General features: G+C 39.0%; 2 protein-coding genes across 2 annotated transcripts in view; both read right to left on the bottom strand.

The window, feature by feature from the left end:
• The window catches only part of LOC137296353 (elongin-B-like), a 55993-nt gene extending 49201 nt beyond the window's left edge, over positions 1-6792 (bottom strand). The window contains exon 1 of the mRNA XM_067828138.1: positions 6398-6792. Within this exon, the coding sequence (XP_067684239.1) occupies positions 6398-6400 (3 nt within the window). The 5' untranslated portion in view covers positions 6401-6792. The remainder of the gene's footprint in view (positions 1-6397) is intronic.
• A 7950-nt stretch (positions 6793-14742) lies between these two features.
• LOC137274773 (uncharacterized protein DDB_G0280579-like) lies at positions 14743-15264 on the bottom strand. Its single transcript, XM_067808110.1, has one exon. It carries the CDS (start codon positions 15262-15264, stop codon positions 14743-14745), a length of 522 nt encoding a protein of 173 aa, XP_067664211.1.
• Positions 15265-27618: the final 12354 nt, after the last annotated feature.

Here is a 27618-nt window from a genome sequence, read left to right as displayed (position 1 = left end):
AAGTGACCCAACATCTGACAGACACATGGCTGTTTAAATCTTTAGTAGGGGTGGTGACATGTTGCAAAATGCAAAAGGATCCATTAAAACGGAAAAACAGAAAAAAACAGAGCTCGGCGATGCAAATGTGCCCACTTATTGAGAATGAGTGCAAGATAGCCTTAAGTTAATGTTATTATTGTTAATGTATGTAATGGAACATAAACTCAGTAACTGCCACTTATTGAACATTGTATGATGTCCCTTTTGTATCCAAGCATATTACACTATGGTTATGTCTATGATGTCACAATCAATTGTCTACTTGACATCATGGCAGTTGTTGTTAGTTACAGTAAAGTTTTCACTGATCCCAAACAACATCTGCGTTGTGTTTTACTGTTCATCACATGACCCTTAAGAAGAACCAAAACTATGGATATACAGAAGATAAAGGCTATACGGGCAGGGCCATTACACAGATATTACAAAAAATGAAAGATGAATGTGATGACACCACCTTTGAAAAACTCACAAAAACAGCGACCAACAAAAGAGAAATCCTGAAACAACTTGACAAACAGATATTGGAAACACTGAATGACAGATCAGCACTGAAATAGTGAAATTGAAGACACAGATGAGTATATGCTTAATCTCGATCTCAAATTGAAAACACTTTTAAGTCAACTCCCGCAAGACAGCAATTCTAATGATGTTAACTACATTCTGAATGCCCATGCCCCAGAGTATGACATTGTATCCAATCAAGTTGCTTCTACTTCTAGAGTAAGTCATCATCACAATCTACCGAAACTGACATTGCCTACATTCTCAGGAAAGTTGCTAGATTGGTAAACATTCTATGATTACTTTGAAACTAGTATGCACAAATACAACAGTTTGTCTGGTGTTGAAATATTTTCTTATCAGCATATACTTCTTCAAGGGGATGCTCTCCAAGTGGTGTGTTTGGATTTACAACTAACAAACTCAAATTACACACAAGGACTTGAAATTCTGTTTGAAAACTATAGCCGGAATCACAAGATAGTCAACATGTATATGCCGAATTTAGGGTACTTACCAGTGATATCAACAGCTTGAAGTCGTTTGCAGGCTCGTATTCATCTATCCTTGTTCTTATCATTCTAAGCTTCCACATGAATTTTTCAAAGACATAACACATCAAAACTGTGGTGACAACTGGACATTGTCAACAATTCAAGAGGCCATAGAACAGGAACTAAGTGTTTGTGATGCAGTTAAGCTGGACAAACGTATGGATTTGAAAAACTACAGCTACGTTCCATACTAGCTCATGCACAAGAAATCAAAAGAACAGTCACAGGCCACGAGTCACAACAGATAAAAACATAATTCTCGCCCTTGCATCTTTTGCGATGCCATCCATGCACCTATCAACTGCAGAACAAGTCATGGAAAATGCATGCAGATTATCAAAATAAAACGTTACTGACGACTGTAAATCACAGAAGAATTGCTGAAAGTGTGGTCAACGACACCACACGTATCTGTACTGGAACTGCTTGAGCAACACAAAGTTCAAGTGGACCCCATGTAGTAAGTATACATTCTACGTCTACAACCTAATCACAAGTCTTGCTGAAGACAGCTGTGCCTGAAGTGTATTCCACACAGGGAACTGCCAATATCATGTTTGATGAAGGTTTGAAGAGATCTTTTATAACAAGACAAGTAACAAATCAACTTGGACTCAAATCAGTCAAGAAGCAAACACTAAGATTGTCCGGATTTGAATCAACAAATGGAGAATTACGACAACTAGACACTATACACTAATTTGTCATTGGCGAACATGGAAAAAGAATTCCAGCCGATGCAGGGGTTCAAAACTATGTTGAAAAACCACTTGCCACTGGGCAAGTGACTTCAAGAAAGTAACCTGTCCTGACTAATTTTCCACATGCCCTGATTATATGACACCATGTGTGATGTTAATGTGTACTGGACTACTTATCGAAGAGTGATAATTTCACTCTACTTTATTATTATTGCGAACTTAAATAGCTTCATTATGAGCAGATATAAAATTAAATCCAAGATTATTTGTAGTTTCAAACCATAAGTGGAAATTATCTCGTAGTCCAAGGACAAGTAAGATACTGTTATTTGATTGCCCAAAATGAAACTGACATGTCCTGGGCGTTGGGATTTTTTAACCCCTGCAATGCCCTTATTTTTTCTGAGACTGGTGTTCCAGTACAAGTACATTTATCAGACGTCACAAGACTATCCAACCTTTGCAGCCTGAAACTGGCTCACGGAAATCCTGAGGGATCTACATTTGAAATACAGTTGCTAATTTGATTGGACTTCTACTGGCATTTCATCATGAATCACATGGTGAGAGGTGATAGCCCAGTAGGTGTGAAGTCAAAGGTAGGATATCTTCTACCAGGCACAACTACAATAAACAACAGCCCATCAAAAGTGGCAGTCTACAAGGTACTACTAATTTACATTAAATTTGGATTTATTTATCTCTTGTTTCTGTGGGGTCTTCCAGGTAGGCAGATATAGGTCTTCATTAAAAATGTTTTTCCCAGATGTTATGTCCTAGAAAACATATGAAAACATATAGATGAATCAAGTGTTTCCATAAATTCCTTGTAACCGCATCACACTGAAAACAGAATGCTTATCAAAACGTCTCTAACAGGACATACATGTTCCTGCTACAAAAGGGCAAGTGATTTCAAATTTCCGTATTTATGTTTTGACAAACTTTTCAAACTGACTGGTTTTGCTTGTCTACCAATCTTAAAATACAAGCTTTGCCAGCAAATGCGATAATATACAAAGTGCTTGAACATTTGTTAGTAAAATGTGTTTATCTTCTGACTTCATTCAAATCTAATGGACCAACCAGAAAAACATGTGTTTCTGATGTGTTATCACTTAGCTTCAAATCCTGGATCAAAATGAACTGTATTGAACAGCTTCCATCAAGTTTATAAGGGATGTTTTCTGCAAACCCTGAGCAAACCCCTTAATAAATGGAGCAACCTTGGAAGATGATCCAAAGTGAAAGGAATTACAACTGCAAAATAGAAAACAGTGTTGTGTGTCTATACACACACATGGTCTTGTAACACAAGAAAGTGACACCAAGCTAATGTTCACAAAAGGTGAAGTTCTTCAATGTATAGTGATACACATACTATGAAGTATGATATACAAATGATATATAGCATATGTAAAGAAAAGGTTCAGAAATAATAGAACTAAGACTGTCAACATAATATTTAATTTGCTGGCAAATGTGACATATTATGGCAATTAGACAAAAAGTTCCAATAGCACAAGCAAACATCAATTGTATGTTTATTGACCGATCCCCCATAATGAAAATGACAAGCATGAAGCACTTAGTCATTCAGTATCTTGTGCACATTCCTGAAGCATCCAACCAAGACACACACACCCTGCACTCACCCTCCTTATCAAGGTCATAAAGAAAGCTCCTCTACTAGAGTACTGCTAAGTCCTGGGGGATCAAATGGTGCTGGGTGACATGTCAACAAAGTTCATCCCCAGCATGCTCAGTTGGGTTGAGGTCTCATAAGTTTGCTGGTACCCCCCATTCGCTTTACATCCCGCTGCCTGGGGAATTCTGTGACAATCCAGGCTCTAAGAGGCCTTGCACTGTCGTTTTGCAGTACAGAGGGTTGACCATAACAGCCATGCATAGCTGGCAGGAATGGTACTGCAATAGGAGCAGTTCAGGAAGATTGCAATCAACCCATTCAGTGGAATGCATCCACTGATAGTTAATACAGTTGGAGTTATCCTTGTCCAAAGCATGACTGACACATGGGTGTTGTGTGGCCACAGTTGCCTCTGTGAATCTCTTTTCATCCATGAAGTGCTCACAAGACTATTAACGCTGAATGGTCATGCTTACTCTATCAGATGCTGCTGTCCATGACATGCTATTAGTGTTAGTGGAGGACAAACTGCAGGTCACCTACAGCTGCGTCCGGATGTCCTTAGAGTTAGACATCCACCAACTGTTGCCCATGAGTAACCTCACAATGTTAGTATCGAAGTGTTTTGTCCAAAGATCTGACCCATGAAGGTGATGGGGTAGAATAGGCCTTCAGCAACCCATGCTTGCCATAAAGGCGACTATGTTTGTTGTAAGAGGTGACTAACGGGATCGGGTGGTCACACTAGCTGACTTGGCTGACACATGTCATCGGTTCCCAATTGCGCAGATTGATGCTCATGTCGTTGATCACTGGCACAGGTGGCACTGCCTGAGGTGGCACAGTCACAATTCATTCAGTATGACTGCAGCAATCCTGGTTGCCTCAAGACTTGGAAATTAAAGCAACTCTCTATTATCATGGTATTTGCTATTTTCTTACTATGACACTTGGTACAAACTAATGACACTATGAAACCTTTACAGAGTCAAGTAATGAATCTAAATAGATTATCATTAAAATTATTTCAGGAATTTCTTTCAAATAAGTAACATCAAAACGTTTTTAACCAAAACATTTGAAACTTTCCCACCTTAAAATGTACCATACAATTTGCTGCTGTGTGCAGGATGAATTTACATAATACGTCACCTCCTGTTACATTTTTTGGACAGAACATATGCAGATGACCTTATAGTAATCACAGGAATACACTTGACAACGTAAGTTTTGATTCATACTAGATGTAATGGCAGTATTAGCATAAAAATTTCTGAAAACTCATCTGAAGAGATGAATACTTTAAATTTTTATGTTTCTGCAATTAGACATGACATTCTAATGAAACAAATGAGTTTACAAGAGCACTGAGCTTACATTACAAAATTTGCACATGCAACAGCTGAGGGTGGTGTTTCTGCTTTCCAGGTGTTTTCACAAATCACGATAATAGACAATCTGATAACAGTTTTCACTTCCGTTATATATATCCTGGCGTAATGGGTTTTCGATCGGATAGCGATAAAACATTTCGCGAACGAAAAATAAATCTTTTAATATCGTTCAGCCTACCTTCAGACAAGATGAAGTTAATTTCATAAACTATTATATTCCCATGCATATTACACATTTTCTATCATTAAGCTGCCACTTCTATCGAGGCAATCTCAAAGTTTCGCCGGACGTGACGTCATATGTTTTCAATCCTTTCGTTGGCTGAATATTTTTAGCGATGTTGTAGTAGTACGACATGCCCCTTGTATCAAAAACTCTCACTATACAGTCAAACATTTCAGATTGCAGAGATGATAAAGAATTTCCCTTTCTAATTTGCTCTAAAACAGTTTTAACTGCAGCTGGGAATAAAACACCTGTGTAAGTAGTAGATTTCCCATGTCATTTATCATGGTGTGTACCATATGAGATGGAAAGTCATAGGATTTCCCGTCCAGCTACCCCTTATCATCATTATCTAGAGCCTAATAATTACACTGCCGGTATCTGGCATTTTTACGTTGATTGCATTCGTGAGGCAAAATAATTTAAACGGCACTAGTATGAAATAAACGACCATGAAAATAAATCTAGCAGCGTGGTCATATGACTAGTAACATGATCTTGTTAGGTAGTATGTCAACCATGCAGGCGAAACATGAATGGCATCTTTGGAGTAAAGATTTAGGATTTTTATGCATTTGATTATGAGGTAGATATTGCATTAATGATTCCCTAGTTAAAATAAATCTTTCAATGATTTTTTACTGTTGTTGACGCATAAACTTTGATTCATAGTATATTTATGTCCCACCAATAGCGGGGATCATGTTGATGACATGCAGGATGCTTCTCATGGATTTTCCCGCATTATCGCGCTATAAATGGGAATCATAATGGCCGATCGAAAACATGACGATCGGAAACGTATGGCGTCGCGATATTATGAAGAAGTCCAGAAAATAACGTAATAATACATTTTAAAATCAACCAAGATACTTTTTTTATTATACGACATATACATACCTATCTACATACAGACACATAAAAATAACTGAAACGGGGTAAACATTGCAAAAAAAAAACCCTGAAATTGTGAAAAGCTCTATACCAAATCTGCGAGGACGAGAATATTAGTCTTAGTAGAGACAGGGATTCAATTTCAAAATCAAAATCAGTATAACTCTTGGCATGTATTATTCATAATAGTTTTATATCAAAGTCTGATTTAGCATTACATATTATGGCAACTTGCAAGACAGACTACGTGTGACGCGTGATCACCATGTGTGATTCACTGACAAAACAGCTTCACGAAAATTCCACCGAAACATAATTTTGATTTGTGACCAGTCGATTTGCATATCAGTGCAGGGAGTGAACCATTCAAAATTTGAAAAGAGATCTTTGTTTCTACCATATAGCTTAAATGATGAAAATATACACTTTACCATTATGGATTCCCTGTCTGGACAACAACAAACGCTAACAACCTCGTGCAATCTCGTTCAATCTCGTCTGGTTTCCTTCGGAAGTTTGCGTTTGAGTCCGTAGTTTACCGATACAATCCGATTGTCGTCCAGTGCGAATGACGCCCGCTAGGTGGCAGGTGTAAACTGGTTCTTGCATTGGTATAAACGTTTCTCTGTTCCCTATGCTGGGCCCCCGCCTCGCATATCGCAACAAGGTTTTGCCGAACGTTAGCGAGCGCAAATGAGCCGGGAGGCAGCTTACTTAGTTCCCTTTAAGCACACCACCTTTTGCCAAAGCTATTTTGCGATATTTTTAGTGGGATGGGTAAGACAGGAATCCAGTCAACATAATAGGCGACCTTCCCGTCACTTGTCTGGTAGGTGTGCTGATCGGGACGGTCCGACCTTAAAGGGGCACTGATGCGGAGCGAATAATGTTTCTCGCCAACTGTCTAATTACGAAACCAAACCGCAAATTGGTCAGCACCCGCTCCTTCGACCGTGACGTACAAAAGAACTAGGCTCCTGTCCATATTAGCAGAATTTCTTCACCTAAACAGTCAGGAGGCCGAATGTCCATCATATGCCATTTGTTTAAAAATATCCATGGTATTCCTTGTCTGATCGTAACCAAATATCCCAGCAGTGTACTTCTTTTCGGATGCTTGGATGGCATAGTTACTGATCCAATTTGATGCTATTTCTGTGTTTTTAACCTCGATATTTAATCATGTTACATGAAAATATGATGTATTTGCACTTAGCAAGCCATTTGTTTCAGTATGGAAGATTGCAAAGCTTTATATTTAGGTAGTTTTGAGTGATGGTTCAGCTGTGATAGCAAATATCATACGTAAATTTTGGTAGCTATGGTACCTACAATGGTTTATTATTTATGATAATAAAAACACACAGTTGATTTATTTGAATTTGTAAACAAAAATGATGACTTTGCCTTTGGTAGAGAAATCTGAAAATTTTCTTACGTAAAAAACCCCCTTATTTCACCTATTTACCCAAGTACACAGCAAATGCCTGTGTGTATTCCTTATGTAACGAAATTCCGTTGGTATCCTCAAAACAGTTTCGGCCCATAAGTGTTTCAGGCTGCATGCGAGACAGAGATTACATCTTCCTTGCTGTAACTCGCGTTTGATGGTGTAAACCTACACATGTTATTTGTCATCATTCTCTGGATGGTCAATTAATGAATTTGTAACAGGTATAATTAGTAGTAACACCACTTCGGTTACTCAACAAAGGTTCCCATTTGGCATTTCTCCTGTCTGGAGTAAATACTCAACATTATAAATTAAGGTCTGTAATGGCAAATATATTGTATGTTATGTAATATGTGCATGTAAGTGATGCAAGAGGGTTTATCAGCTGAGTTACAAAAACAAACATCGATCAAAGGATTAACCGATAACACACTGATTGATTAATTACTTTAATCTTCTGGCAGATTTGTCAAAAGGCAGTGTGTGTAGATGACTACACCCTGTCGTAAAAACAACATCCTCCCTTCAAAGAATTAACCACCCTTGCGTTGATTGATTGATTGCTCATTATTGGTTAACTAAATTACTTAGAATAGCGGACATCATACAATTAGTTGCCAGGTGTGCTATCTTGGGAGACCAATGAGATGTTTATCTGGTGTTCACCAACGAAAGACGTAAAACGATGTGTTACTTTTTCGCAAATTAGACAGTTGTAAGACACGCGACACAGAGCAGGATTATTTACCAGCTGCAGATGAATGGAATACAATTTATTTTACGTGGATATTGATGGATACATTCCTGAACAAGGTAGTAGCCTGACATTGTTGCTATAAAATTAGTCTATTTTACATTCATTATTTGCATTTTGTTTTAATCTATTTGTTGTAGCATTCAGCAGAATCTGTATGACAGAAAACACACACTAGATCGCGTATGTGTGTGAAATAGAATCCATATTGGCAATCTATACAATGTATAAATGTTGCTGTTATGTTAGAAATTTACTATGAGTATAAGCAGATCGCGTGTTCTTTTATTAATTTTCAGAATCATATAAATATGACAATAAACTAATTAGGGTTATGAGACAAAATATAGAGACGTACATTGGCTTCGTTATTTTTCCGTCCTAATTGTTTTTTACCATTTCTACCACTGGCAGATGATTAACCTTCAAAGTGTTTCATTTGTTTTCATAATACATTTGTAATAGAGTAAAAGTGTCTTCACCTTAGTTGATCTGTCTATAATTAAACTATCAATTGCGCTTACGGACTGCGCAGCAGAGGTCACGAACCAGTCACGAATTCTGGGATATCATCCGGGTACTCACGAGAGAAAAACAATAACAAAAGTTTACACCAGTCCACGGAAATTGCTCCGCATCAGTGCCCTTTAAACTGACAGCGCATGTCGTATGCGCGATGGGAGTTGGGCGTGTCCTTTTGAGCGCGCTAACGTTCGCCAAAGCTATATATCTATTGCTATAAGCGAGACGGGGCCCATCTGAGTGTTACCATTACACTTAGAGATAGTTAGCCAGTAGCCGGCAACGTTCACGCTGGTGCATGGACGGTATATCTTTTTCCTTTTACGACGATATGTCAAGTGTTGTGTCCTGAAATATTTATTCCGTGATTCTATGATACACAGAAAAGTAAAAATGGCAATGCCAAAAAGTCAAAATGGCCACACAAAAAAGTCAAGATGGCCGTACATTATTTTATTATTTTTCAATACTCATGACATTTGTCTTATTTGATATCAAAGTGTAAAAATGAGAAAAGGAATTATATAAGACAAAGCCTGATGTTCAATACACTTGAACAAATCATGTTATACAAATGACAAGTATATATGTATGTTTTTTATTCCTGTACAAGCACCTTTTTTACTGTTTATGTTACCTGTTCATCAGCTACTTCTAGTCAAAATCTTGATCTTCCAATGGTCCAGTCAGCTGTTACGTCTAGTCAAAAACTTGATCATACCAGTAGTCCTGAAGATTGGCCATGGCTGCCACATTCACCTGAAGAGTATAAGAACAATAACAATCAACACAAGATTAACAATTAGTTGATCAATGGTGGCTAGTTAACGAGGCACTTCTAGATTCACACATTAATTAAGGTTACACAACGTATGTAATAATGTAATAATGTGTTGATAAGTATTTAACAAGCCAATTAGAGGATAAGTTGACATTACACCTTCTGACCTCTTGAAGACTAAAATGAAAATAAATTTGATAAATATAACATCATACATTGTAATGTTTGCATTATATTTACAGCATTACAAAGTATATACACAGTAATAAAGAACTACAATGAATTACAGTTATTTACTACATGATACATATTATCATTTCATATATTTGAGAACAGGGGAAATACCTTGTGGACATAGGTTTACCCACTGGACTCCATCAGTAGAGATTTTCCCTTCTATGAGCCAGTCTCAAGAAGGGTGAACTTCTCTACTTCCTCAGTCTCCAAGTATCAGGTATGAAAGTACCTTAATAATAAACACCAAATTTTGTCTCAAGAAGGGTGAACTTCTCTTCCTCCTCAGTCTCCAAGTATCAGGTATGAAAGTACCTTAATAATAAACACCAAATTTTGTGTGATATAACTTCTTTTGTCATTTTACACTTTGATATCAAATAATACAATTGTCACAAGTATTAAGAAATAATAAAATAATGTATGGCCATTTTGACCTTTTTGTTTGTCATTTTGACTTTTTGGCATGGCCATTTTGACTAGGGGTTGTGGCCATTTTAACTTTTTGGTATGGCCATTTTGACTAGGGGTTGTGGCCATTTTGACTTTTTTGTGTGGCCATTTTGACTAGAATCAGTGTGGCCGTTTTGTCGTGTGGCCATTTTGACCTGTTCCCGATGTCTTAATGTCACACATTTAAAACTGTAGTGTATTTTCATTGTATATGTACACAAATGGCTTTCACATTTCGGCCGATTTGGCTGCATTGGTGTTTACTACAAAGGGGAGCTGATGTGGTGCGCGAAATGTGAAGATCTTGTTCATTGCGTTAAGTTCGTTGGGTTGAACAAGATGGGATTGTGATTTTTGACAGCGCAAATATTTATATATCATTTATATATACATTCAGTCATTTCCTTGAAATTCGAGCACATATGACCATCGCCACTAACCTGGAATGCTCTAGAACATGTTTATGTAACTCTGATGTACTGCCTTAGAGGCGTGCCGCTTAAATAATTTTCTGTAGAAAATGTGACCCATTATCACTAACACTAAAACCTTAAATATTGTGACCCAGTTACAACTACAGCAATGATAATTAATAACAACTCAAATCACGGAAAATACACTCTCGTAGTCAAAAAAAGAAACTTCACAAAATGTACTTCTTAAAAATAATAATAATTGTTCTCTGATGATACATCTGTGTAGCTGAAATTTCTAGAAAAACTTGAGCAAAACCCACTCACACCCATCCATTCACTGTGCAAATGACGTTAGTGCCAAATCAGGTTTTGCACATGCAGTCAATCACATGATCTTCGTATCAAAGTTTTCTTAAAAAAAACAGTTTTAAACCACAGTTCCAACGGTACTTTAAATGCCACGATTGTCAAATGTGCAACGTGAACATGTCACTGGCATGTTGCAAGCGAGAAGATCAGTTATTGATGCCGCAAGAGCAATGGGATGCAGCTGTCATACTGTGTATGACTTGCGAGGTCGTCTAAACAAACTGACACCACTTCTGATTGCCCAAAGTTGGGCTGTCCACGTGTGATGTCACGAGCAGAAGACCGTCAAATCGTCCTACGTCACCCATGTGACAGATTTCTGCCAGCTACACGAACCAGGGCTGAGATGTTTAGTGGCCGACTGTCCTCACAGACCGTTCAAAATCGTTGCTGGCTGCCAGTCAATGTCCATATACTAGGCCAATATTGACACTGTTTCAGTAATGTCAGCGTCTGCTGTGGGCCCAACATCACCATCCAGAGAGACTGGAATCAAGTCGTCTTTAGTGATGAATCCAGGTTTACCCTCAGATTCATGGACAGCAGGCATAGAGCCTGGAGACATTGTCATGAACGGTATGCCCAATGTTGTGCACAGGAAGTCGACTAATTCGGGGGGTGGGGGGGGAAGCTGCATGGTGTGGGGTGCTTTCTGTGGGAACAGCCGTTCCCGACTCCTGGTCATCTCTGGAAACCTCACAGCTGCTGCTAGGTACTCACCCCTGAACTCGTTCGTTTCATGGTGGCTCATGGCCCTTGTCTACAGTTCCAGCATGATGATGCTCAGCCGCATACCGTGATGTTGACACGAAATTTCCTTCAAAACGCTGGAGTCAATGTCATGGACTGGCCATCGAGGTCCCCTGACCTTAATCCAATAGAACATGTTTGTGATGCACTTGGGAGAAGGCTTCGTGGTCATAGGAAACAGCCTCAGGATTTGCAGGAACTGTTATGATATGGATCTCGGGTCCAAGTGAGGGTACCAGTGAAATCCCTCATCTAACTGGCGTGCTGGTTTGCTTGGGGGAATTAACTCAGCAAAGAGTCCGAAGTCACAAGAAGCTAATTACAATTTTATTTACAAGAGATGGAGTAACAAGGGTGGCCACAGAGAGTCGGTACAACCCTCTGGGCTGAGGGCTAGAGCTGACCTGTGTTGGGAGTCTAAACCCTACTGATGGACAAATGAAGTTGGAGACTATTTAACTACAATTTAAACAATACAAAGATTCTGATTTGCTGACTGATACAAAACTGGGTGTAACCTACAATAGCCAATGAAATACAGAATAAACAAAATGGTGTGTGTCCTACCATTACGACTTCAGTGACCAGACAGGGGGAGTACTTAATCTTTTAATCCTATTATCTAAGTGACATTAATCTTGTTGGCACATTTACTGGATGCTTGATTGCTTACTCTGGGCTGGATCTTTAACGACCCTTAACTGGTGTTTGCATAATGTTATTTTACTGTAGGTGATAGCATGTTTACCTCATCAAAGCAGTTTATTAACCTGTCTAGACATAACCCTTGTCTTAGTGAATGGTTTGTCTTACAGTGGTGTTCTGATTACCTCAGGCTAGGATTTTAACTATGAAATTGTGTGGTCATAACTTATACCTTTTTCAATAGAATGTCTGTGAGATAAGCTTTACTACTGTTGAGAGGAGTCTTGTCTAAGCTATTACTGATACATGATGAAACTAATATTCTATATTCATATTTTCCTAATATTTGAATGCTAATATATTGCTTGTACTGGGTACAATTTATAATGAATTTTGGTATGAATTATCATTTCATGATAACTTCCCCTCTGTCTGAAAAAGTTTGGTCCCCAAACTTGTACAAAAAAAATGTGGACAATGGTAAAAATTTAGTTGATGGACACTTGCATCATAATGTTAGAATAATAAATGACAGTTAAATATGTTATTGTCTCTCTCTGATATAGGGGCACAGGTTCTTTTTGCTGTCGTCAGGGTGTCAGGATGTGGAATCTGGCTTGTCTTGGCTAGGTGTGCTGGTTCTTGATGTTTCCAAGAGGCCTTGTGATGGTTCCACATCCTAATTTTTGGAGTTGACTTGTCCGTTATCCCATGCAGACAGATGATTTGTATGAAAAATACAAAACAAATGAGAGTTAGTTAGTGGCAACGATATACATGAAAATTATTTCGATTTGTGCAGAATATGTACATAAGGATATTTTGCCCTGAAAATAAATTGTCTATTAGTAAAATGTCTCTTATATGAAGTCAAGACCTGGAATCAGGCATGGGCAATGTACATGGATTAGTAAGTATCTCATGTTAGGAGAGAAATGTTATGTAGAAGCAAACATATATACATGTGCTTGTGCATTTAACAAGTGCATTTGTTCTTTGAGCTCATACAAGTACATTTTGTTTAGAACCATTAGTTCTAACACCTTTAATTTGTTTAGTGATTTTTAGTTCTGTTTTATTTTATTTTATTTTGGCTTTGGTTTACTTAACTGAGTTTACTTCGCTCAATTTTTTGTTCATTTAGTATCAGTCCAAGCTGTATACTTGGCTCATTTTCGGTCTATTCCCTTTTCGCATTGGTTTTGTTCCGTTTTTGGCACGCTGTATTTCATTTTATGTTTCGCATTGTTTAAGGTTTGTTCCATTACGGTACGACGTATTTCGCTGTCGTTTCGCAATAGGTTTGTTTCGTTTCAGTACGGTGTACTTTGCTTTCATTTCGCGATAAGTTTGTTTTGTTTTAGTACAATGTACTTTGTTTTCGTTTCGCGATAAGTTTGTTTTGTTTCAGTACAGTGTACTTTGTTTTCATTTCGCGATAAGTTTGTTGTGTTTCCGTACGGTGTACTTCGTTTTCGTTTCGCGATAGGTTTGTTTCGTTTCTGCACTCCAGTACTTCATTTCACCTCATTTCACGTTTGAGATTGGTTGATCAGAACAATGCTCAAAACTTTGTTGTGATGCAAATAACTCAGGTGATCAGGCTGATGTCATTTGTTCACAACTAGTGTCTTCAGGTAACACAATGTGAAATGACACGACAACAAACCTTAATATTATTAACAAGGAATTAGCTCTTTTTTGAGATGGTACTGTAAAAGAATATCCTGTACTCTTCGCAGAAATATTGATATCTCACGACCAGATGTGCATGTCGCGAACACTCCTTGGAATGGTCGGGAGATTCTATCATCTGTTGTTGAATAATAAAGAAAGTCTGCGCTTCTAGCAAAATTTCTGTAGAAAGTTGGATCTTGGCAGGGGTGGTACGATATAGTCCTTCGGCTGGATTTGAAAATTGGAGAGTCATCATCTTGATAATGTTCTTCAGGGGTGGCGGTTTTGAGCATAAATTTTACATCTTCGTAGCTCTCATTGAGGTAGTCCTGCATGAGATGGAGAGGAACACATTCAAAATGAACTGTATCATAAGTATAATCATCATCATGGACATTATCAGACTCATTACAAGAACAATAATAGTTGTTGTCAATAGTGACTGAGACAAAGCACTCTCCTTGACTTATTTCAATGGCCGAAACTTCCGTTATTGCCTCATTGACTTGGCGTGTGTGTTTTGGATATGGGTCTGTATTCAATCCTGGAGCTGTTATGGTCGATAGCTGTTTGGCTATGGTTGAGTGCCGTTTGAAGTTCTGTGACAGAACATTCACTGATTGATTTTCTTCTGCTGATTCTTTTTGATTGAAGAATTTGTGATTTTTCAGTGGCCGTTTTCGCCGTTTTCCTGACATGTTTTTCTTGACGTGAAATTCTCTTCAAATTGCATCTGGAATGCTGCTGCCATATTCCCATGTATTTCCTCTTTCTGGATCCTTCCATTTCACCCTGTAGTAGATTTTGTTGTTTGCTCTCTTGGAAGTAAGAATTGAATGAATGTCATCAGGATTGAAAACCTTGTCTTCTTTGCTTGACATTGGTTGTTGGGTTGGTTGTTCAATCTGACTTGATTCTGATTGTGGCCTTGATTTGGGCTGATGATGTTTCCTGTTTACTCCTCGTTTTCCCTTGTTTGTATTTCCTTTTCCCTTGGTGGATTTACTTGGGCCTGGTTTGTTCTGCTCCTGGTTTGAAACTGTTGTACTAGGTCCTGCTTTGCTTTCCTGTATGCCTGTCTTCTTTTTGGTTCGAGACCTTGGATTGCCTGCCTTAGTTTTAGAATTGAGTTCTGCACCTGTAGATGATTGATCATTGGTTGAACGTGTTGACTGGGAATCCTTGCTGTTGAGCTGTGGGTTGTTGACTTGTCCCTCGTTGTCATCTATGACGTCTGAATCCATATTATTGTTGATGTTCAGGTATGGTTCTGGTGGATACTGTGGTCGATCAGCTGGATCGAAATATGGCTTCAAACGATGTGTGTTTTGGATATGGGTCTGTATTCCATCCTGGAGCTGTTATGGTCGATAGCTGTTTGGCTATGGTTGAGTGCCGTTTGAAGTTCTGTGACAGAACATTCACTGATTGATTTTCTTCTGCTGATTCTTTTTGATTGAAGAATTTGTGATTTTTCAGTGGCCGTTTTCGCCGTTTTCCTGACATGTTTTTCTTGACGTGAAATTCTCTTCAAATTGCATCTGGGATGCTGCTGCCATATTCCCATGTATTTCCTCTTTCTGGATCCTTCCATTTCACCCTGTAGTAGATTTTGTTGTTTGCTCTCTTGGAAGTAAGAATTGAATGAATGTCATCAGGATTGAAAACCTTGTCTTCTTTGCTTGACATTGGTTGTTGGGTTGGTTGTTCAATCTGACTTGATTCTGATTGTGGCCTTGATTTGGGCTGATGATGTTTCCTGTTTACTCCTCGTTTTCCCTTGTTTGTATTTCCTTTTCCCTTGGTGGATTTACTTGGGCCTGGTTTGTTCTGCTCCTGGTTTGAAACTGTTGTACTAGGTCCTGCTTTGCTTTCCTGTATGCCTGTCTTCTTTTTGGTTCGAGACCTTGGATTGCCTGCCTTAGTTTTAGAATTGAGTTCTGCACCTGTAGATGATTGATCATTGGTTGAACGTGTTGACTGGGAATCCTTGCTGTTGAGCTGTGGGTTGTTGACTTGTCCCTCGTTGTCATCTATGACGTCTGAATCCATATTATTGTTGATGTTCAGGTATGGTTCTGGTGGATACTGTGGTCGATCAGCTGGATCGAAATATGGCTTCAAACGATTGGCATGGACCAGTGGTTTGTGTAATTTGTCGTCAGAACTTCGGCACAATTTGTACGTGAAACTTGAACCTAAATGAACAATGTAGTAACTGCCATACCACTTTTTGGTTAATTTGTTGCAAAGGCCTTTTTCTACTTTTTGACAGTATAGCCAAACTCTTTGACCGGGGGAGAAATCTGGTTCTTTGGCCTTACGATTATATTGTTCAGAATACACCTCCTTTGCTCAAGCTGTGTTTTCTGCTGCAATTGTCCTTGTAATTTCTAGCTCCTCAAGCAAATTTGAAAGATAACTTTTGTTGTTGTGGCCTAAATTTTCCTTTGGAATTAACGATACATCTTGTGGAGCTCTCATTTCTCGGCCGAAAAGCATTACGAAAGGGGACTTTTGAGTGGATGAATTTGGAGCCATCCGATAGGCCATCATAATGCCTGGAAGAAAGCGGGGCCAATCATTTTGAGTTTTGTTACAATAGGCTCTTAGTGACTGATTGATGTAGGAATTGAGCCTCTCTACACAGCTATTTGTTTGGGGATGGTATGGGCTAGTATGAGTGAATTTGATAGCCAAAAGTTCACAAATAGCTTTGATTAATTTTGACATGAAGTTCTGACCTCTATCTGAAATTAAGGTCCTTGGAGCGCCATAACGACAAAATATTTTTCTCACAAGAACATCTGCTACCTCTGGCTTCTTGGGTTCTAAGGGGAAAGGCTTCACACCATCTTGATGCTGCATCGGTGATGACCAGAATGAACTTGTACTTGTCAGGTGTAGTTGGCAAGGGACCAAGGATGTCAACATGCCATCGGGTGAAGACTTCTTCTACAGGTAGTGGACATAGGGGTGCCTTCTTGCTGTGATAGTGCCTCTTGGTTTGTTGACATACCTCACATGTCTGGACATATGTAGCGATATCGCTGTACATCTTGGGCCAGTAGTATTTTGGTCTCATGGTGTTGTGCATCCTTTCCTTCCCATGGTGACAACCGCCAAACTCAGAATCGTGGTAGGATCTCAGGACCTGGTTCCTGAGAGTTCTTGGAACTGCCAGCTGTTTAATAAACTTATCTGCATGACCCTTCTGTCTCTGTGGGACAAATCTATAAAGTATTCCATCATCAATTTCAAAGGTAGTGGCTTCAAGTAGAATCTTTTGGCGATTTTTTTCATCTTCTGGAAGGACATCTTCTTTGTAGTAAAAAATCTGGGTGAAATCTGGACAGATCCTTTGTAGGTGACGTAAGTTGGGATGAGAATTAATATTTGCCTCGATCATTGTAGCTTGTGTGACATCATCACTGGTGGCATGTAATGCTGCAACAACGTTTGCCGGTACCGTTTGGTAGTCCTCCTCGTATTCAAAGGTGACAGACCAATGGGATGTCTTTGATTCAGAATCCACGTGATTAATACTTACTATGCTATCCTTCTCAGTCTGAGTGGATTGAGTGACCTGTGAGGATAAATGTGGGCTTGCCGACGTTGTGGTATTGCTTCTTTGCCCAAGTGAAGTTGCTGTAAAGACTGTTTTCTCGGCATCTTCTTCTGTTTGATTCTGGCAGTTAATGTTGTGCTCATATTCCCTGCGTGAAAGTGCATCGGCATTTGCGTTAGCTTTGCCGCTGCGATGAGCAATATCGAAAGTATAGGTAGATGGTTCTAGCGACCATCGACCTAACCTACCTGTGGCATCCTTGATGGATTTGAGCCATTTCAAAGCGATGTGGTCTGTGTAGACAGTGAATTTGGAATTTGCAAGGTATGGACGAAATGATCTGATGGCTTCAACCAGAGCTAGGCCTTCTTTTTCCGTAATGCTCCAGTTCTTCTCGCTGCCATGAAGAGCTCTTCCTCCAAAAGCTATAGGATGCTCATTATTCTTTTCATCTTTTTGACTTAATACAAATCCTATGCTCAAATCGCTGACATCGGTTGCTAGGAAAAATTCTTTGTCAAAGTCTGGATAAGCTAGAACAGGTGTGTTACACATAGCATGTTTGAGTGTGTTAAATGCCTGATCACACTCGAGAGACCACTGGAATTTTGGTTTCTTCCCAGTTTCTGCCTCTGAATGCTTCTTTAACAATGCATTCAGTGGCAATGCTATTTTAGCATAATCTTTCACATACTTTCTGTAAAAGTTTGTGAGGCCTAAAAACGAACGAACCTGTTTTTGTGATTTGGGTACTGGGAAGGACTTAATTGCTTCGACCTTTTTGTCATCAACTTGGACACCTCCACATGATAAGACATGACCGAGAAATGAAACCTTGTCTGTTGCAAAATTGCATTTTGATGGCTTCAGTGTTAAATTTGCCTGTTTGAGATAGTAGAAGACTTGCTCCAAATGTTGGAGATGTTCCTCAAAGTTTTTGCTGTAAATTATCAAATCATCAATGTAAATCAGTGCTACTTTAAAAAGCATTTTCCTAAGCACTTTGCTCATGAGTTGCTGAAAACAAAGTGGAGAATTAGATAAACCCTGTGGAAAACGTTTGAATTGATATAGACCTTGATGGGTGACAAAAGCAGTTTTATGCTTTGAATCTTCATGTAATGGCACTTGGAAAAAGCCATTTGCGAGATCTAATGTGGAGAAAATTGTAGCTTGGCCATTGCCGATGTGATCAACAACATCATCAAAAACAGGGAGTGGCCATGACATTGGTAAGGTGACAGAATTCAACTTTCTGTAGTCACAAACAAATCTGTATGAGCCGTCACGCTTCTTAACTAAGATGATGGGGGCTGAATACATTGAAGTGGATTCCTCAATTAAATCATATTTGAGAAAATCTTCTACCAGTTCTTCAGTGACTCTTTGGAGATGGGGCGATTGCCGATAAGGCCTACACTTAACAGGGGGATGGTTGCCCATTGTCAATGACATGCTCATGCATATCAGTCTTGCCTAAGTCTGCAAGGCTTGTGGAAAACATGTCTCTATTTTGTCCTAAAAACCTGAGTAGTCTTTGATGCTGGTCAGGCATCAGTTGTGTCTTGGTTAGATCAAACCCTAAATCTTGAGCAACTTTGACATAATCCCTAGAGTCATTGTCAGTCTTCTTATTGTCTGTCCTAACTATACTTACAAATGGCTGGTCACCGTCAATTTCAGAGATAGAGTGTCTGTCAATGTAACTAAATTTCCCAACGACTGTGCCTTTGTCTAAAACTTTTTCTTCTTGGGAAGGATTCATTAGCCTAAATGTAGCAGTTTTCTTGTGTGCTTTCGAGAGGGTCCTACCACCTGCTACTTCAGAATGAGCAGTGAGGGAGGCAATTGGTTCAATGAGAACGAGGGAATTATCTTTTGCCTCAGGCAGTCTTACCTTGAAGTGAATTTCACTCTGAGGAGGGATATAAATTTGGTCCATTGTTTTTGCTAATCCACTAATTTCTTGATCTTGATTGTGTGGAAAGGATGAGTTTCCAAGTACAGGGTTGTTGAAAGCTTTGTTTAGAAAAGCAGATGAAATGCAACAAATGGATGCCCCTGTATCTATTAAACAAGTTGTTGTTTCAGTGCCAAGTGTTACCTGAATTACACTCTTGGCAAGGGGCGTAACTAAGGACACCGTAGGAATTTCACTTCCAAAGTTATTTTCCATACCTGACTCCATATTGGCCATGACACCTTATAGTATGTACCGTACTATAATGAAGAAAGACAAGAAATCAACAATGTCATCTGGTACTTACAATTTTTGACGACTTTTTCTTCCTTGCTTGGTGTCTTTACAGGAGTTGGTGGTCCTTAATCCAGTGCTGAGATCAGAGGTGGATGCAGTCGCTTGTTATTCCATATGTTCTTGTAGCTGGTTGTAGTTAGTTCCTGGGCTCCGAGGTTCCGAAAATCGTTGATTCTCCGCCAACTGTTATGATATGGATCTCGGGTCCAAGTGAGGGTACCAGTGAAATCCCTTATCTAACTGGCGTGCTGGTTTGCTTGGAGGAATTAACTCAGCAAAGAGTCCGAAGTCACAAGAAGCTAATTACAATTTTATTTACAAGAGATGGAGTAACAAGGGTGGCCACAGAGAGTCGGTACAACCCTCTGGGCTGAGGGCTAGAGCTGACCTGTGTTGGGAGTCTAAACCCTACTGATGGACAAATGAAGTTGGAGACTATTTAACTACAATTTAAACAATGCAAAGATTCTGATTTGCTGACTGATACAAAACTGGGTGTAACCTACAATAGCCAATGAAATACAGAATAAACAAAATGGTGTGTGTCCTACCATTACGACTTCAGTGACCAGACAGGGGGAGTACTTAATCTTTTAATCCTATTATCTAAGTGACATTAATCTTGTTGGCACATTTACTGGATGCTTGATTGCTTACTCTGGGCTGGATCTTTAACGACCCTTAACTGGTGTTTGCATAATGTTATTTTACTGTAGGTGATGGCATGTTTACCTCATCAAAGCAGTTTATTAACCTGTCTAGACATAACCCTTGTCTTAGTGAATGGTTTGTCTTACAGTGGTGTTCTGATTACCTCAGGCTAGGATTTTAACTATGAAATTGTGTGGTCATAACTTATACCTTTTTCAATAGAATGTCTGTGAGATAAGCTTTACTACTGTTGAGAGGAGTCTTGTCTAAGCTATTACTGATACATGATGAAACTAATATTCTATATTCATATTTTCCTAATATTTGAATGCTAATATATTGCTTGTACTGGTTACAATTTATAATGAATTTTGGTATGAATTATCATTTCATGATAGAACTTGGCACTGCCTTGCAAGAGCAATGGCGCAGAGTCCCCAACCACGTGTTCACAAGCATCAGACAGTCGATGAGGAGACGACGTTGGGCAGTGGTGAATGTGCAGAGTGCCCATACATAGCGCTGAACTGCGAAATTTCAAATTTTTATTCTTGTGACTTGACATTCTGTATACCATGTTCTGGAACGGCGGTGTAGCCTAATGGAACTGATTGTGGCACTGTCAGTGTATCGACTACATCACACAGATCTCAGCAATGACATAAAAAGAAATTGACCATCTTACTATCTCTTGTTCTTTTATAGTTGCCCTGAAGAAAGAATGTGAAGTTTCTTTTTTGACTCAGTATATATGCATAAACATATCTTCATCGAATAATTGTGGGGTTAAATTCGAATTTATGTCATCAAAAACATATATATAATTTTAAACACATTTTCTGTGTTAATTTCTAACAAACAGGCATAAGCTAAAGTTTCTTTAAGAACTGTTGAATGAAAATCAGAATATAAAGTTAGATAGTATATGGTCTGTCATGGAAATTAATTTGTCAGGATAATGTTATCAAAATAAGAAACATATATCATGTAAATCAATCATAAACATCCTCTTGGGTGTTCAGAATTTGTCTGTTGTTTGTTGAGACAAATCTCTGTAAATAACTATTTTAAGAGCTTTAAGTGGTGTTAAAATGTAAGAAATGAATGAATAAAATTCACATATATAAAATAACTCACAACACTGCCTGATATTTTATGAGGGGTAAATATTTTATCTCAAGCTATGGTGATTGGTATTTTGGCTGCAACCGACTAACTGCTGAGATAATAGGTGTCTTTATATAAGTACCGTATACATAAATATATAGTGTCAGAATTTAAAACCTAAATGGATTCAGATGAGTGAGGAACTGCTGCTCCAAACATTTATATATTTATAACTAAATGTTACATACTACATGGAAATTCTTGAATTGTTAGGGATGTGTAATAATTACACACTGGCGATAAAGACCTTCCAGGGGATAATCGTTGGTTGGAGGTGTATCTCCAATTTTATTACTTTGAGTTCGGTGGTAGTATGGGAGCTATTTGTAAAATTTTAACGTCAATTTGTACTGCATGTGGTAATTAAAAAGACAATGCTTTTCTGAACTAAAATCAAAGCAAAACATGTTAGTTATAGGCTTTTCATTGTAGACGATTGTTTTTTCAATGAATGTGAGCAGGGCAAATTTCACACTCAACCGTTCAAAGCCGGTTCTCTCAAGCCCGTCTGAAAGCAAGGGGGCCTTTCAAGGGTGTTACCCTTACAGTTTACCATAGGTGCCAAAGATTGGCATGGGCTAGGCAGCATATAGGACAGGCTTTGCGCCATTGGCATTACATCATGTTGTCAGATTCACAGATGGCAGAAAACGTTCACGCCATAGCGGTGAGTGGTATGCCAATGCAGCAATTACTGACCATGATCGATATGGGGGTGATGGGTGGGGTTACACATGACAGGCAGTCAGATCTGGTCATCATTAATGGATCCTTGAATGGTCAGTGATGCATTGACAAAATTTTGCTTCCTGTCGTGGCTCTTCTGGCTAGAATCATCAGTAGGAATTTTGAATTCCAAGATGAAAATGCCAGGCCACATTGGGCTCAAATTGACGAGACTTTATATAGACATTGGACTGGCCTTCTAAGTCCCATACCTGTCCCAAACTGAACATTTATGGGACTTCCTTGGATGAAGGTTGTACACCAGGGATCCTGCACCTGTCAACCATCTGGAAACAGTATGCCATCAAGGTGTCGTGCATGTGTTGTCCGACATGGAGGACACACCAACCAGATATTGAACTTCATGCCCAAATATGATTTCGTGGACATTCAGAGCAATTTCACTGGACCCGAACAACATCTTTGCTGTGTTTTAATATTCACCCCATATATTACTGGTGCCCTGACCCTCAAGAAGACCCATAACCATGGATATACAGAAGCTAACGGCTACACGGACAGGACACAGAGGAGCCATTACACAGATATTACAAAACATGAAAGATGAATGTGATGACACCACCCTTTAAGAAATCCTGAAACAACTTCACAGAGATTGGAAACACTGAATGAAGGAGAGATCAGCACTGAAATTGAAGATGCAGATGAGTATATGCTTATGTCTTGAAAGAACTTTTCAGTAAACTCCCACAAGACAGCAATTCTAATGATGTTAACTGCAATCTGAATGCTCATGCCCCAGAGTATGACATTGTACCCAATCAAGTTACTTCTAGAATAAGTATTCTCCAAGTGTTGTGTTTGGATTTACACTAACCATCTCAAATAATACACAAGCCACTAAGGCCCTATCTGTCAACAACAGCAACTGATTGCAAGGAAATTGCAAGAGTCCATAGACATCAGAAGAAGCCGACCAACTATCAACCTTGACCAAGGAACACATCTCCCTAGCACTTGGGACTTATTAATATTGGAATAATTCGTTATCATTGTTGCCCACTTCATCCTTGTACATACTACCAATGAGGCCCACACCCACTTGTCTCTTACTACTTGTTACATGCCGCCACTGTTACCACATCACACACGCCTGGATTAACACTACCTGGCTTCCCCTGTCCATTATACCCCACCCTATCTAGCTTCCTATTGTTTGTCTTACCAATCATGCCTGGGTAAACAACCCTCCTGGTTTCCTCTCCTGTCCATCCACCAATTAACTACTGGCTTCCTTTGTCATACTGTTGTTGTTCCTGCATGTACATAAATAGCTCGTTGTACTCCATTGTTTCATTCACCTGATGAAGAAGTAAGAATATACTTTGAAACGTCATGACTTTTCACAATAAAAAAGTTGTCATCCATTAAAAACTTGTGTCTTTATGTGTATCACTTCTAAATGCCATTCAAAGACTCAACACAAAGTTCAAGTAGACCTCATGTAGTAAGTATACATTCTACGTCAACATTTACCTCATCCAACCAAGTCCTGCTGAAGACAGATGTGTCTGAAGTGTGTTCAACAGAGGGAACTGCCAATATCATGTTTGATGAAGGTTCGAAGAGATCTTTCATAACAAGACAACTGACAGATCAACTCAGATTCAAATCAGTCAAGAGGGGAACACTCAGATTGTCTGGATTTGGATCAACAAATGGAGAATTACGACATCTAGGCACAATGCACTTACTCGTCATCGGCAAACATGGAGAAAGAATTCCAGTCAATGCCCTAATTTTGGTGTTCCAGTGCAAGTACATTCATCAGACGTCACAAGATTATCCAACCTTTGCAACATGATACTTGCTCATGGAAATCCTGAGGGATCTACATTTGAAATACATTTGCTTGCTGGACCCCAGGCACAACTACAATAAACAAAAGTCCCTCAGAAGTGGAAATATACAAGGTACTATTATAACACAAACAAGAGGAAAAGAGCATTACTAATTTCTGGGAAATCGCAGATCTTCCAAACAAGAGTGACACTGTCCTGAAAAACAGTCTTTAAGATTATCAGGAAAATGATATTACCTACAGAGATGGCAGATATGTGGCTAAGCTACCATGGAGAGAAGAACATCCAGATCTGACAACCAATGAAAACCTAGCTAAACAGAGAGTCTTTAGCGTTGTACGCCGTCTGAAGAAAGTAGCAGGAATGCTTCAGATGTATGACAGTATCATCAAGGACCAAGAAGGAAAAGGATTTATCGAGAGGGTACCAGAATCGGACATGCAAGATCAAGTTACTATATACCTCATCATCCAGTGAAGAAGGACTTTGCTACAACACCATTACATATTGTGTTTGACGGTAGCTGCAAAAGTTCAAGTGATGCTGCAAGTCTTAATGACTGTCTTGAAACCAGTGCTTCCCAGTTAAAAGACCTTACAACCTGAAGTCAGGTAGTGAAATGATATACCAGATACATATCTCACAAAGTGGTCTGACTGAAAATCAACTCCATATGTTCACAGACGCTCGTCAACAAGCATATGAAGCGTGTGTATACCTCGTGAACAGCAAATCCTCAACACTACTGATGGCAAAAGACGTGTTGCTCCTTTGAAATCAACCATTTTACTACGTCTGGACCTGATGGGTGCTGCCATCGGTGCACAGCTTGCAGAGCATCTAAAAACAGTGCTAAGCATTAACTCTGTTGCACTTTGGTGGGACAGTCAAATACGACTCCACTGGCTAAATTTATAAATATAACACTGAGAAAGTTTATATCGAACGGGGTAGCACAGAATGTTGGAAGTACATGCCTACAGACAAAATCCAGCTGATCGTTAAACCAGAGGAACATCTGCAAGTGAACTATTGAATAGTCAATTATGGATGCATGGTCCTAACTAGTTGCCAATCAATCATACTGGCCCAAATGGAACTTGGGACGCAACTGTTGCCTTGACCTTGTTACGAGTGTGTATTTTCTGTATATTTTTGTTATTAATTAAGTAATAATTATTATTGGGGCGCAACATTTAGTGTTTTGAATAATAATTATGATAGGTCACATTTCATAAAATAGATGGTCAACACTTTTAAGATTTTGGCAGCAGGCTGTCCGGAAATTATCTGCCCTTGGCTTTTTATTTGTGTACTTCCGGGAGTCATTATTCTAGATCTCTCCACGGTGTTAGCGATGGTTGTATGTGCCCGAACTTTCAGGAAATGACTGAGTATATATATAAAAAGGCTGGTTGCCGTGTTGAGACGGGGGGGAACACATATTCACTGGAGTTATTATCATTAATATCCGCCAACGCATGAAACTGCTGTCAGATCGCTTGCCATGTTGCATTCTGCATAGCTGATTTCTCTCTCGCACTGAGACTTTGATGAGTTTGCTATATTATATTTTGTGACCGATTGCCGTAGATATTGTGTCACTTGTATTGTATTTGAAATTGGTATTGTGAGGTTGACTTGTGACTTTGCAGAACTTGCTCTCTTTGCCAAATAATGCAAAATTTGAATGTTTTTTGACTTGTCTTTGTTCTGTTTTACTGGTTCACAGGGGATTTCTTACATCATTTGTCACGGCAAATTCTTAAAAGTAACAATGTCACTTACTGAAGACCTGAAAGTCACAGAACCAGCAGATGAGAAGAAAGAAGTGTGGCATATATATTCTCTCACCAAATACAGTTCCTATCAGAAGGTGCTATGAATCACTGCCTACATCCGTTATTTTATAGACAACTGCAGAAAACATGCTTGCAATCCGATACACGGGAACTAAATCTGACTATCAAAAAGAAGAATGTTGATGTCATCATCAACTGCCTCAGGAAAGACGTTCGCAACCACAGCTCAAGACTCAGAGGGTCTGATCAGAAGTAGAGGAAGAATACACCACGCACCGGTATCAGATGGAACAAAGTTTCCACTCCTACCACAATCACATGAGTTCACAAGACACATAGTGTCAGACACACACAGCAGGAACCTACATATTGGACCTGACGCAACCATTGCAAACCTGAGAGTTTTTGGATCCCATGTATTTGAATAGTCTGCAGTGGCCTTCACAGATGTGTTCAGTGTCAGAGGGTACTTGGGCAAGGCTTTACTACATCTGATATTCCACTAGCACCGAAAGACAGACTCCAAGATGAAAAGCCCTTTACAGTAACAGTAACAGTGTTGACTTTACCGGTGCTTTAAAGGTTAAAGAAACAAACTTCAAAATTATCAAGGCATATGTATGCTTATTCACATGATTCATTCATATTGGCATTTCAACGTTTTGTCAGCGAGAAATCAACATCAAAAACAGTGTTCTCTGATAATGTATATCAACATTTTCAGCCATGGCGGAAACTCTCAGAAGTTCTGAACATGTATTAGAAAAACTCTGTGAACATGGAACAGAGTGGACGTTCATTTCTAAGAGAACACCATGATTTGGTGGTTTCTGGGAGAGAATGGTAGGAATCGTCAAAACAAAGTTCTACAAGTATCTACAAGGTTCTTGGATCAACCTTCTCGACTTTGAGGAGTTAGACAGTTGTTGCAGAAACAGAAATGATCATCAGTGACAGACCTCTTACATACATCTCATCAGCTGTTAGAGACCCAATGCCATTCTCTCCCGCACACTTACTGTACGGACACTGAATATTGTCTCCAGTGTACCCAGATGAAAGAAAGGTAACTGAAGGAGCCACAGCTTCAGTAGCCAGTGTGAATGATCAGTTCTCCTGCAAGACAGACACATTACAACACTTCTGGACCAGATTGAAGAGAGAATATCTAACGTCTCTCTGTGAATTCAAAAGAGCTTCTGTAACTCATGCACTCAAATGATCTGAGTTGGATATGTCCACATACACAATGATTCAAAGCAGATTTTCTGGAAGTTAGCTGTAGTGGAAAATCATGACATTGACGGGCATGAGAGTGGCATCAGTGAGGACAAATAAAGGGAGTGAGTGAGTGAGTGAGTTAAAACTTAACGTCACATCGGCAATATCTCAGCCATATCGTGACGAGAACATTCAACAATGAAAAAGAGCATATATAAATCATAAAAACCCGTCAACGAAGGACAGTAAAACAACTAGAATATCACAATTTCAATTAAAACTAGTATGGAAAGTTAAAACTAATAGCACTATTTAGACAATACAATATAAAAACAGACTATAGATCGCCAACAACAGAAGGTAGATCACCACACTAGGAACCA

The sequence above is a fragment of the Haliotis asinina genome, chromosome 1, assembly GCF_037392515.1.
Source record: "Haliotis asinina isolate JCU_RB_2024 chromosome 1, JCU_Hal_asi_v2, whole genome shotgun sequence".
NCBI classification, from domain to species: Eukaryota; Metazoa; Mollusca; class Gastropoda; order Lepetellida; family Haliotidae; genus Haliotis; species Haliotis asinina.
This window is presented reverse-complemented; position numbering and strand designations above follow the sequence as displayed.